Source organism: Nipponia nippon, unplaced genomic scaffold (assembly GCF_047370975.1).
Source record: "Nipponia nippon isolate SJK-2023a ecotype South Korea unplaced genomic scaffold, ASM4737097v1 scaffold_2, whole genome shotgun sequence".
Taxonomy (NCBI): Eukaryota; Metazoa; Chordata; class Aves; order Pelecaniformes; family Threskiornithidae; genus Nipponia; species Nipponia nippon.
The window spans coordinates 30,366,496-30,380,594 of record NW_028262336.1 but is presented as its reverse complement, the minus strand read 5'-3'; the positions used below and the strand labels follow the sequence as shown (position 1 = coordinate 30,380,594).

The following is a 14,099-nucleotide window of genomic DNA, read 5'->3' as shown; positions in this document are numbered from 1 at the left end:
TAAACAACTTGTATCAAACCCAGGGGGAAAAAAAAAATCAAACCAATAAAAACAATCTTTTTAGTACCGAAGTGGTTCATTTGTTCTCTGTGCTTTATTAGACACCTTCCAGACCCCGCAGGATTGTGATGTGAGGCTTAACTTATAGTTTTCTGCTTTAAGGAGCTCAAAACAGAACCCTCAGTCAACTTTTCATTTGCAGGACAATCAGATGATTGATAGGCAACGAGAGATTTTAGTGTCTGATAGTTACTGATGCATGTTACATAAATTCTGAGCAAAATTATTTTAAAGTTTGTTTTGCTGTGAAGAACAACTCTCACTGCAGGAGCAGAAGATTAATGCTTCTCATGAACGTGTTGGGAGGCAGACAGTAGGAGCAGTTTTCTTTGCACAGGTTCATGCTGAGGAGAGTAAAGTACTATAAAATTCTCTTTTTAGACTGCTGGTTTTGTCTGGAGGGAAGAAGCTGCCACAGAAGACTTGCATGTACTTAAAATTATTCAGAAAAGCATCCTGGGATAGATATAATACCCAGAGTGCTAACACAAACTTCACAAATAAGGCAACAAAACAAAAGCCACTGTAGAAGTCATTCACGGTGCAATTATTCACTCACTGGAAAAATTCCAGGTGGTACTATGTCCTACCACAAAGTGCCATTATTTCTCAAAGCTTTATTTCAGTTTAGGGCGGGAAATATGATGATGTTGATATAACCATTTTATAACCATCTGGCTTTCTTTAGGCAATTTAGTGTTCCTCTCCCTTTCACGTTCCACCTTTTAAGTCTCTTTGGCAGAATGCAGTTGCTGTTGCAGCACAGCAGAAGCCATTTAAACAAAGGCTCGGGGTCCACACTATTCCCAGGAAGCAACATCTTGCTCCGGATTTGTCAGTGGCTGCCTTTTGTCCAGAGCTCATTGTCTGTCCTGCCAGCAGCCGCGCGGCGCTGCTCACGGGCAGGAGCCTCTGCAAGGACTCGGTCCAGGCATTCCCGCCAGGGCGCCGCTTAAGTCACTTCGCTGGCGCTGGAGGTGCTTTGTGAATGAGCTTGGCCATCCAAACTGCTGCCGCAGGCTTGGCTTCCTTCTCCGCAAACCACGACAGATAAGGAATCGTGGGGATTGTCCTCGGCATAATTGTTCAACACCTCTAAATCGGGCATGACGGGGTCTCTCAAGTACTGGAAAAAGCCAGAAACAACAGTTTAGGTATTTATCCACAGAACAGATGCATTAGAAATGACAGAGCAGGTACCACTGCCTATAGGCAAGTTGCCTCAGACCAGAATTCACAGCGAGAGCTGCTAAATGTAGATTCTATTCTGGATTTCCTTGAAACTACATTGAACAAAAAGTTAAAAATACCTTATGGCTGGGGCAGGAGGGAATCAATCATGCAAATGTCCATTTAAGCGAGTTAAAGCAGCCTACATTTCCTGTTTTTCTTATAAGTTTTGGCTAATGTTCTTTTCATGGCAGTGCAAGCAAATTCCTACTAGCTAAGAACAAATCACAGAAGCAAACACTTCATTACACAGCGGGGGACGTATCCTCCAACTGCAGGAATCTAGCAACTGACAGCTTGTCTAAAGCACCGATGGAGCAAACGAGATCTAAGATTCTGGTTTGTTCAGTGTCCGCCAAGTCAGATCTGCATCTTCTATTGCTACCACAAAACTCTAGTGGCATTCTGCTGCTGTAGTTACTTTTTTGCTTTGACTTCCTCTCTGCTCCCCTTTCCTCCAAAATTAATTCATCAGCTTTACCAGAGAAAATGCTTTCTGTTCCTCCTGCCACCCCCATATACTCTCCTTATCACTACGCTGATCTTGTGTTTCACAGGGAATTGGAGCCATCTACCTCTTCATGTACTGAACCAAAATAAAAAATCTGCCATTGAGCACTTTTTCCCTGATTAAAAAAAAAAAATAAAATAAACGTCTCTAACACAGACACCTCCACATTGTTAAAAGACCGACGTAGTTTGTAGTTTTACTCAAAAGCTTGTTCTGTACTGTAGGAGGTGTCACAATCTGGCTGAGACGGGACTGCAGCTCAAGTCATGTCTGCTATGGGCCAAAATTAACCTTCATTTCAATTAAGGCACCACTTTCTCTGTAATCATAGTAAGGCTAATGAGCAACAGGATTATTTTTTCAGGCGTATTAAAAACAAGTGTTTCATATGGGAACCTCAAATACATCCACCTTAGCAAAGTCAAGACATCATAAACGAACGTCAGTTTGGCTTTGCTATGTGAAGGCGTTTCTGTGGTAGAACTGCTCCCTGTAACTGATGCTGAAAGCTGAGATCCTTCTGTAAAAGAAGGAAGCATGTGATTTTTCTGAAACGCTAGAAGAGTACATACGAAACTGCCTTAAAATAAACGGTATTCTGTACTCATGAAAAGAGTTTTAAGAGGAGAAGCCTCAGGCTGGTTGATCCCTTTTAGAAATACACATTTTAAAAATTCTGGATATTTGCTATTTTCCTTCATTTCTTACCAGCGTTTTGCCCAAAACCAGACTCAACATTGTTCAAGAGTATCTACTATTGCTGCATGTTTTCCAGATTAATACAATTACTCCAGAACACATGACGATAGACTCAGTTCTTGCAAGTCCTTTGCATGACATGCTGCATTATTTTAGTACTCTGTACAAGGATTTTTTTTCCTGCGTGACAGATACTTCGCTTGGTATGCGATACAGCTGGCTCCACTGAGCCCCCATGAAATGGCAGCTGAGGCAGCATGAAGAGAGAAAATGATGTACTCGGGGCTCTGCAGAAAGTCTGGGTTCGTTCACCCATACGTCTATAAAAATCTGGCAAGACAGCTCCACAGTCGCAGAACTCCCATAGTACAATGGACTACTCTGACACGCAGATACATATGAAGAAATACACCTCAAAGAACTGCAAACAAATGCAAGCTTTTAAAAATATGGAATGTATGCTGAACAAGAACTTTTAAATCAAGAACTTTGCTTAAAAGACTACTTCCTGTTTAAGTACTAAAAAGAGGAAGATGAACAGGACTGAAACAATACGGTTCAGTACAGAAATGGGTGAGCTACAAGGAGAAAAAAGTCCCAGGATGACTTTTTCATCTGAGTATTGCTAAAACCACAGGAAAAAAAGAAAAAGCCCAAGAACATTCCCCTAGGTAGTCCTTAGTCTTCAAGTCACTCCTTGCTCTTAAAACCATCAATGTTCGCTTTTTCATATTTGATTTCTAATCAGAGACCTAGGTCCCAAGTCCATGTTCCGCAGCACACAAAAGCTTTTTGCTTCAAGTGAGCAACTGTTTCAGGCCTGATGACTTAGATAAGCAAAGAAAGGGGTGGACAAGGGGTAGTCAAGGAACAGAGACTCTTACTCCGGTTTCCTAACAGGATTATAGCAGCATTTGTATCTTACTGCAGAGAAAAAAAAAATCCAGTTGAGTAAAAGAGGAATAAAGTGGGAAATCACATATGAGAAAAGTAACAGTTTACACTAAGTCAACAATTATTTATATCTATTTCTGTTACACAACAACTGGCTTTGTTCATATTCACTCCAAGATCATCACTGATTTTTACAGGGGGAGGGGGAGAGAAAAATAAAATGTCTACACATACCTCTTCAAAGTGTGATGGGATCTCTAAAGGTGGCTGAATACAATATTTAATTGTTTTCTGGTGTCTCCACAGAAGAAATAAACCAACTGGTACCAGATATACAAAAAGTAACACCAACACAAATATTAGTATAATATATCCAGCTCTGGTTGCCTCTGAAAAAAAATAGAAAAACAAAACACCATATACATATGGTAGGTTCATATTTATACATCATCAAATGTAAAACAATATACAGCAAGCTGAAATTTACCATACTTGGTAATCAAAGTATCATTTCCAAGGCTAAGATCACAACTCTACTATAGATGCACTCTAAACACCTGTGTTCAGAAGTAGCTGGTTTTGTGATTCCACGTGGAAGTCACCAGCTCCCACGAGCTTCCTCCCCGTAATCACGCGGCCTAAGGCGAGCTTCTGCTTGACACGCTAGTGGGGCAAACGCAGAGCTGAAGGAGTCGCTGCTGGCGGGCAGAGGGCAGGCGGGGAACGCAGTCTGCCCTTTCACCCTCAAGTTGTCAGCAAGGGCCGTTAATGCCAGGCGCTTCTCTTTCAGAACAGGCACCTCCCTTCAGCAAAGGGAGCATCACAGACTCCGACATCACAGCTCGGGGCCTGCGATCAAGTACGTGGTCAATACTACCCGGGAGGTCAGCCCCTGTGGGGCTTCAGAAACCGCATAAGCAGGTTTCATCTACACGTCTTCCAGCATGTTCAAAGCACGCTAAAGATCGGTTGTACCTGTGCGTTGGTGATCACATGGAGAGATTCAAGAGAGGGACAAACTCCGTTACCTTGCACACGCCCTCCCCTCACCCTCTCTCTTATCTCGTACAAAAACATGGAGCTCGAAATGTCAGAGAAGGAAGCAGGTCAAAGAGGAGAGGGAAGCTCCTGTACTGCAGGAGGCAGAGTAACAGAGTAACACCATCTCCTTCAGCAATGACTTCCTCTAAAGACCAAGTATTTGTATATCCTTTCTTTGCATATTTCTAGAAAGTAATACCCATAGCAGTATTTATGAACAAAAAGGACGGGGGGAAGAGTACAACACAGACCCTCAATTACTGAGTGAAAAATTCCTTATTATTTTGCCATTAACGACAACTGTGAACCACTAGCAGTGGTGCTCTCTTAGCACTCCTGACAAATACGGGTATGTAAGCGACCAGTTACATGATCTAAGGCTCATATCGTTCTACACTCATCCCATTATACACAAAAAATAACAAAATCGCTTTTATACCACTGATTTCAGTTCTGTAACACTTGGGATCACTTTGCAGTCCAAGTAGTGGGAGATCTAGAAGCGTCACCAATTCTACTTGAATTCTAAAACAATAAAGTGTCAATTCCTTTAGATTTCCAATTTTGAATAGTGTATTGCTCGTCTTTGTCTCCTGTTTAAAAGACAAAAAAAAATATATATATACATAGGCGTTACTGCAAAAACCAGACCTGTCTTCAACACAAGTCTCCTCCCCATATTTAAGTTTCTCATTCAAAAAGCAGAGATTTTATTTTTCATAATTCAGCTTTCCCAAACAAGAGAAACAGTGAAATATATTTCAACTTTCCTACCTGAATGCATTTGAAATGTCATTATTTTGAAATTAAATTACGCCTGACCATTTAAAACCTTTAGAACATTTAAAATAAAGGCACAAACAGCAGAGGCAGGAAAACGGATGCAAGGTCTCATTTTATCCACAATACGCTGCTGGACACTTTGACGCAGCTTCTGTAACAGCTCAGGCAGTGAGCACAATATAGGGAGGGGGAGGGAAAAAAGAAGCCATGAGACGTGCCTCCACCATCAGGAGAGGCTGACGGAAATGCAGTTCAGCGATGAGCTTCCACCATCTCAGCTCCTACTGAACAGGAAAACGGCTGATGGGCAGTGCAAAAGCTCCACAGTCTCCACACGGCCACCATAGTCTTTTGGGAATTTTTAACCTGTAAGGGGCTAGGATTAGGGCCTCAGTGAAGCCTACAGAAGCATACAAGAGAGACTTCTTGTTTGAATCTCAAACATGAAGGTATTTTATGTGTGTCAGAAAAACACATATTGGTGCAAGAGAGGAAGGAAGTGGAGGCATTTCAGATTTAGCAAGGTCTTTGAAACAGAAGGGTTTTAAAATCAATTTTTTTTTCCTGCTTCTGTTTTTTAAAGATTTGACTTCAGAACGACATTCTCCTGAATCTTCTTCCTCTTTCTTAATTTTTTTTTTTAAAGTGTAACTTAATCCCTCCCCTGCAACGCTGTCCTGTCAAGAACACAATTACCAGGGTCCCAGACAGCAGCATAAGCACACAATGAGACCAACACCTCTAAGTCTCAATATGAACAGGGACAGCTCATCCCAGCTGTGTCCAGCATGTTTCTAATAACTCTGCCTTTCTCTGCCCTAGGAACAGGCGACATAAGGCCAAAACAGCCCATTACTGAAGCTGCCAGCACAAACAAGCCCGGCACAGGAAAGGAGGAAGGATATTTCAGTTTCCCGAATTGCCTAAGCAAACTTTGCAATCTAAATGCCATTTTAAAGCCACCTTTGACACTTTGTGGATTCTCTCCCTTGATCTGCAAAGTGATTTAACCTTCATTTCATATGGAGGAAAAAAAAAGATGGTTTTGAAAGTTTTGCAATACACGCAATACTTGTACCAAGACCAAATTAACTTTTTTCCAAGACACTAAATGGTGACCTTCACTGCTAGAGAAAAAAATTACATTAGTTTTCTTCCTCCTTTTCTGCTGGTTTGCCAAGAGACACTGACTCATATCTCTTAGTCACAAAGGCATTATGAACAAAACAAATCAGAGAATTCTTACTTTTTTAGTAGTACTTGTTGCGTTCTCCCAGTAGGACATATGATACTGAAGACAGTCACCTACTTCAGATCCAAAAGGGGGTATGACACTAATGAGAAGTGAGTCAGAGCTTACAACCACGCTGTTCACTTTAGGGGGCCCTATAGTAGCTGAAAATGAACACAGAAAGAAGAGTGAATCTCTGGGGTGCAGAACAGCTCGTCATATTGTCTTCAGCTTTACTTAGATACTCTCAGCAAACATGCTAAATATTGACAGCTTTTTCTCAAGAAAAGGAATACAACATTTTCTCATCTACTTAATGCATTTAAGATATCTACTTTATTATAAATCTAAGGAAACAGACTTGAAAATATAAGTGAAACTAGGTAAGTAAAAAAAGTTTCCTGTTAACTTTCCCTGGAAATTCAAAAAATATGCTCTAGAATGTATCTGAATCTATCTGCACTTAATGGTGATACAATTTTGGTCTTATTTTTTTTTTTTCTTCAAATAGCCTGCCACATATTCCGTGTTCTCTAAAAAACACAGTTTGGGTCAATAGATTGGAAGAGGAATAACTAGTTTCCCCTCTCCTTGCTTTGATGTCTCCACCTGTCCTATACAGTAAAGATGACGACTTCCTTTTGTGAAGTACTCTGAGGTCTAAATCATGAAAAATATTATACAAAGTACTGTCAGTCCTAACACAAGAGACTTGTGTGATCACAGGTCATATGTGGTCATTAGTTATTTATCCTTTGTGTCTTGACTTCGTTCACCAGTTAAGCTTATCAGCATTTGTAAAGCACTCCAGGATCTCAAAAAACCCACTCATGCAAATATTAGAGTAGTTAACAGCTGCTTGCATACTAAAAAGGGGTAACTATTAACAATAAAAATCAATCCTTGCATGCAATCATTGCTTATTTTATCTCAAAAAATCCAGCAGAACCTGCTCTGTCCACTGTTACTTTAGAGAAAATGGGCTCCCATGATCTTTATATTCGTAGAGAAATTTCAGTTTCTTTCTACTTCCTGTTGCTGTACAACTGCAAACATCTTGCTGTGTGTCCTCACAAATTCCCGAAGCTCCCCTCTTGAGTGGGAAGAGGAAATGGCCTCAACTTGTCGCAGGGGAGTTTTAGATTGGATACTAGGAAAAATTCCTTCACCAAAAGGATTGTCAAGCACTGGAACAGGCTGCCCAGGGAACTGGTTCAGTCCCCATCCCTGGAGGTATTTAAAAGACGTGTAGATGTGGCGCTTAGGGACGTGGTTTAGTGGTGGACTTGGCAGTGCTAGGTTAACGGTTGGACTTGATCTTAAAGGTCTTTTCCAACCTAAATGATTCTACGATTCTATGACTGACCCAAACGTTAAAGGAAGAGAACAGCCTGAGTAGCCCATGGTCTTGGTGTCTAGGAACTGATCTCGAGAGCGGTCGCACAAGAATGACCACAATGTTCCTCTTGCTCCCCGACGGAACAGGCACACAAACATCTCTCCCACACCGAGCCTCTCCTTTGTCTTGTATTCCCATTAGCCCAGTGCTTTCCTAGCCCCCAAAGGATCCCACTCCCAAACAATCCTGCATCACAAGCTACAGATACATCAGTTGTAATCTTCAACTCAGGATTCGGGTAGTTCCTCACCCCCACACTCTTTACTACCAGAGAAAATCCAAGATTTGGAACTGAAGTCACCAAGGAAAGCATCATACTCTTTGCAGCCTGGACCACCACTGCTCCTCACAAGGTATGGGAAATCTTCAACTGAAGAGTTAATAAATCCATTCCTCTGCTTCGTTATCATTTCAGAGGTATTTTTAAACTCAACATACAATACACGTGTTCATACATTTAACAGGATTTAAAGTGTGCCTTGTAGAAGGCTACACTGTAGTTGGGGCAGTTTATTCGAAAAGGGATCTGTTCAATAGAAACAGGTAGTTTGTACTCAGACAACCACGAATCAAGGGGGTGTATGTGTGCATGCAGCAGCGCTAAGTGGGAAAATAAGAAAATGGAAAACTCTCTAACATAATATACATTGTAGTTCTTATAAGGCTTAACCACCCAAGGAAACTCCTCTTTCGATACCTGTTGAAAAAGTACACTGCTAATCCCACTACAGAGGAACTAAGCAGTATCAAATTCCTAGTGACACATCGAGGCCTTGTAGTCTTCGTTAACTGAACACCTACAATTCTCTCACTTGGCTGTTGTACATAATAGAGTCAAAAAAGCCTAGAACAGACAACAAACATTTTTTCAAAGAAATCTCCTTTGAGAGAGAGACGCTGAAATCATAAATAGCACTTACTGTTTCTCTCTGCCACGAATGGATCTGTTTCCACCCAATCAGAAGTCGCTTGCCCTAGCTCAGCCCTCACGCGCAAAACAACAGTCCAGCGCCGCTCCTTAAGTGACCAGGGGAAACTGCATTCAGTCTGGGCGATACGGGTGCAGTTCATCTCATCCCACTGGTTAAAGGCCCCTCTGCAATGCAAAACAAAGGACAAATAAAGCATCAGCAGAACAGTGCAACTACCCAAAATACAACCCTTCCCACCTAGACAATTTTTGTCACAAAAGAAAGCGTTACAAAACTACCACTTTCATGCAGGTTTAATTCCACAGCCCTTTCAGCACCTGCATCTCCTCAGCATCTGGGAAAAATTAAAATTAGCAAGAGAGAATTTGGTAAGGCTAAAATAATACAGGAAACCATGCAACTCTTTTCTGGGTGCTCTTCAGGTCTTCAATCTTTTCTCAGTTTAGTGGACATATCACAGGCTAAGGGACTGTCAGTGTTCAGAAGCTGCTTTCAGATATATATAAAAGCATCTGTAATAGACAACTCATTCTTTCATTTGCTTATTAGTTTTTAGCGCCTTTGTTTTTTTTTTTTAAACCAATTGTGTAAATGGATTAGAACAAAATTAGTTTGGCTGTTTTTAGAACTATTTACTTACGTTTTAAAATGGACCGTATATAACACCAAGCCTCCATCCACTTTAACAGGAGACCACCTCAGCAAACTACGAAAGTTGTAGGAATAAATCATCACATCCTTTGGTGCAGGTAAATGGGGAGAAGATTCTAAAGTAAGAAGAGGAATAAAAATAATTATTGAAACATTCAAGTACGCAGTAACTAACTTTTGGTCTCCAAATTCCATCACCATATATTACATTTTCACTGATCTGCAGGCAAAAGCATTCCTCCTCATTCCATTTCTAAGTGCACTAGTACCAATACATTTAAGTCCCTGATATCCATAAAGCACTGAACTGAAACTTACTGCTTTTATTTATTCCATCCAGAACACAGCACTGAAAGTACTGAGTCCAGCACAAAACAATAGCCCCCCCCAGTTCCCCCATGAAGCTGTAAATCAAGGTCCACAGCCACCTGTTATTACAAAAGCTCATCTATTTCAATTGTCTGCATCTCACATTCTACTGTGTTAACAACTCAGAACACATTTTTCCTGACCATCTGCCTCCTGCTAACTCGTTCGAAAATGCCAAAACTTTCCAGGATACAGGTGGAAAAAAAGAAAGCCTTCTCATACTTAAACACTCACAAATGCATAGTGCACTGTTCCACTTGCAAGCCTGAAGTTCTGTCAGTTTTGAAACCGATTTCACAATGTGGAAAAAGGACAGAAACCTCTGTTAGAGGCGTGCCTTCTGCTAGTAGGAATGTCCACCCAAATTCCCTCACGCTCTAAACTCCTGGGGATGAACAAAGACTGCAAGCGCTCTCGAACAGCTTGTCAGGAGGCGATCAACACAGAAGCTGAGAGCAAAGAGTTGTCTCTCTTGTACGGGGGAAGAACCACTTCCCCGCTGGCCCGAGAAGAGCAGAGGAGGAAGCTGACCGCTGGGACTGGAGCACGGCCAAAGGCCAGGTGCAGAGCTGGAGGTGGAAGGGTAGAAAAGCCAAGCGGAGGGAGGGAGGCAGGGAGGGCAGCCCAGCAAAAGGCAGAGAACCAAGGGCTGGGGACATGGGGGCGGGCAAAGGAAAGAAAGGCAGATGAGAAGTTAAATGGGGTAGCAGCCGGAAGGAGATGTCAGCTGGCAAACAGGGCAAAACAGCAGGCTGGAGAAACAAAAAGCACTGAGAGACAAGGAGACCAACGGCAAGGAATTGGGATAGACAAAAGAAAGAGACTAAGATTACTGCAAGTAGGCTGAGGCGACAAAGACAGGAAAATGCAGTTATCAAATGCCTTTAAAACCAAAAAAGCCTCACACTTTTAATCACAGCACTGCAGTCACTCAGGCGAGAAGGGCCCTCCAAGGTCTCCGGTCCAAGCCCCTGCCCCAAGCAGGGCCAGCTCTGGCATCAGACCAGGCTGCTCAGGGCTTTCTCCAGGCAGGTCCCGGAACCTCCAACGGCTTCACTGCCTGCCTGTCCTAAGAAGGAGAAAGGTTTTCCTTCCACACTTGACTTGTGTTGGTCCTTGTAGTGATCCCCCTCCACCATTAAATGTACTGGGTCAACAGGTCCCAAGCTCAAAGACAACCATGACATGACATGTTATGACATCCCATGTAATAAGATTTCATTTTTTGCTCTTAAGACAATAGTCTCCTAAGATACGGTTTGTTTATTTTTACATAATTAAGATCAGAAGATCAAGCACTTAAGCTAAATGCTGGCCCCAGCCTTCTTTGGGAATATGGGAATAATGTTAAAAAGTTTTTTCTTTTTGATTTCTACATCTGGTTTTGTTACACAGCAGTAGAGAGCACACTGATGCTGACAGCACTATCTTTCAGAAGAGGGCTTCATGCCAAGCTTGTAACATCCTCCACACACAGAAAAGAGAGGACGCGAATCTTCATAGTTACATTAAACCCCAAGTCCAAAATACAAAATAACTAGTTAAGCTTTCAAAGTTTTAATTAGGTATGTTACTAGTTTCTTAGCCTCAACTTTTGAGTAGCGCTCTTAAGTAAACACACATTGCCTTAGCCCACAGATGGATCATTCAGCATTGAAACCCGTTTGAGATTCCTTACAGCTACAAACAATACCTAAACTATTAATGTCTCGTGTATTTTAAAGTAACCTTTTCTTCATTCAAGAAAAGTTTTCACTTCCCAGTCACGCAGATTCTTTCTTGCACTCTCACTGCTGGTCTGGCATGTGGCAAGGTATCTCACACCATCAGTAATCTGCGCTCTCAGACATCCGATATGAACTAATTTTACAAAATTCAAGAAAGCTGTCAGAACGAAACACAAGCACTAGCATTTTTTTTCTTCTCTCTCTCTCTCTTAAAAAAAGGCAAAAGAAAAAAGCAATGAAAGAGGGCAGAACGTTCATCTTCTCCTCTATCAAGACTGCACACTGATTATTTTGCTGTATATTAGTATTCAGAAACAGATCATTTCCCCTACCAGCCTCAAAAACACTGAAAAAATTACCAAATCTATGGCTCTGTAGTTGAACACCAAAGTGCTGTGTGCCAAAAGGCACTTACTGCTGCCCTGAGGAGCTGTTGCCGTAGCACACCGAAGGAACGCATTCATATTTCGGTTAGATACCTCAACTTGACAAGTGAAGTTACTTAAATTTCTGAAATCACACACTGAACTCTGTAACGATCATTAGTTTGTATGATCCAAAGTAACAAAATGTACACTTCAGAAAAAAGCACCTACCTATGCAAGCATCCTAGAAAAACCCAAACTACCTTAGCCAGGGAAAGGCAGAAATGCCCTGTCCTTTCTCTCTGTCTGGAAGGTGGTCTCCCTGAACCAGTTCTTTTAAAGCATCTGCCAAACAACGCTCAGATATTGTTTTTTCCTGATGCAGAGACTTCCTGACTCTTAAAGCCACAAGTCAAAGCTTTCACATAGCAGAGTGTGAAGCCACAAGTTACAGTGAGTGAAAGCAGCTCAGCTTGGCCTAGCCATGGCCAAGTTTCACAGCCTTCGTTCCTGCTCCTGAATGATTTCTGACCCCTTCTCCTGCACCAGTCTTAGAACGCATTATTTTGCTAAATGGCAAAAAAGAAGTTGGGAGGGGGGGGTTGGATGGACTTCCGTTGTTCTAGTGTACCAAACTGGCTTCTCATATGGTCAGATAAACACCAAAGCCTGCAAAAGGTGAACAGCAGAAGCGTGTGGCCAAGTGGGGACGGGTGATGACAACTGGCTATTCTTTTGGGTCAGATTTGAACATGTAGCACCTCCATTTGCAACAGAAGAAACACAGCTCACCCTGCCTAGGAGAGAGAGAGAGCAGAGGGGAAGGAGGCCCTGCGCACAAGCCCAACACCAGAACAGTTCCCTGGGAAATCCCACTGCTGCCGATGGGATGGGACTGGGCAACGCTGACTGCAGCAGGTCCCCTCGGCTCGCCTCAATCAAACCCATGGGCATTTGGACTCCCAAGTCCAGCCACGGACTGCAGGCCTGGAACAGCAGCTGCCCCCAAAGAGCCCGAGAGCCCCACGGGGCTCACCAGCCACAGGCTGGCCAGCCAGGCCTTGACGAACACGAGGAAACACGACAGTGGAGGTGGTGAACTCACAGAGGTACCCATGTGCCTGCATAAGGACCACGCCGCGTGCCTCTCTCAGTCAAGACGTGTCACAGCAGCTCTTCCACACTCGCTGGGATACATACTGAAGCCAGGATTATACTCACAAGCTACAGCTCAGACTCAACCTGAAGAGCAAACCCGCCCCATCATGGCAAAGCGCTTACGCTGAAGTCTAAATCCAATCCTACCTAAACCGTCAATTCACAAAATTAAGCGGAGGAGGTTCAGGCACAGTTGATGAACGGGTGCCCCATCACAAACTATAGACCTGTCAACGACTGACACCGTATCAATCCCCCTCAAGGCTGAACCCGTGCAGGGTTTAGCCGCTCCCTCACAGCGGCAGCCGGTTCGGAGCCGCGCATTCGCCCCCGGTTCGGGCAGCCCAGACGACGGCAGATTTTCTAGGAGCAGCAACCCTGGGGTCGGCAGGAGAAACCAGGACTTCTCCTCCAGAGAGCCGGGCACAGGCCGGGCGAGGGAAGGCTGAAATCCGCCACGGCCCCGCTGCCGCCCCCTGGCTGCAGCTCCCGCTCCGGCACCCGCCGGGGCTGCTTCAGGGGACGGGCTAAGAGGCACGGCCCCGCCGTCCTCCTCCGGAGCCCGGGCCCTCGGCCCCACGGGCTGCCACCGCCGCCCGGGCCGGAAGGCCGCCGGGGAGGAGGCGCGCAGAGAGGCGCAGGCCGGGCGGTAGCCTCCAGCCCCGCGCCGCCGGCCACGACCGCAGCGAGCCCCGCGCCCCGCCGCACCCACCTGCGCCCGAGGCCCGGACCGAGCCGAGGAGGAGGAGGAAGAGGAGAAGGAGGAGGGAGAGGAGCGGCGCCCGACACGGCATGGCCCGGCTGGCAGCGCCCCGGCCCCGCTCGCCGCAGAAGCTGCTCGCCGGTCCCTGAGGAACGGGGCCGGCGGCGGGCAGGCCTGGCGGGGCCGCCTGATGCCCGCAGCCCGGCCCCGACGCCGGCTGCGGCTGCTGACGGCGACCGGAGCGGCCGCTCCGCCCCAGCCCCGCTCCGCCTCCACCCCCGCCTACGGGGAGGCAGAGAGCCCGCCCTCGGCCCCGCCTGCAGCGCCGCGGGCGGCGGGGGGCGCT

General features: G+C 44.5%; 1 protein-coding gene across 1 annotated transcript; it reads right to left on the bottom strand.

The window, feature by feature from the left end:
- Positions 1-75: 75 nt before the first annotated feature.
- IFNGR2 (interferon gamma receptor 2) lies at positions 76-13,999 on the bottom strand. The gene is made up of 7 exons (XM_087756953.1): positions 13,763-13,999; positions 9,421-9,547; positions 8,769-8,944; positions 6,465-6,613; positions 4,875-5,028; positions 3,629-3,783; positions 76-1,186 (listed from the first exon to the last, which is right to left on the bottom strand). Exons 1-7 carry the CDS (start codon positions 13,842-13,844, stop codon positions 1,013-1,015), a joined length of 1,017 nt encoding a protein of 338 aa, XP_087613079.1. The 5' UTR covers positions 13,845-13,999; the 3' UTR covers positions 76-1,012.
- Between the last annotated feature and the right edge of the window lie 100 nt (positions 14,000-14,099).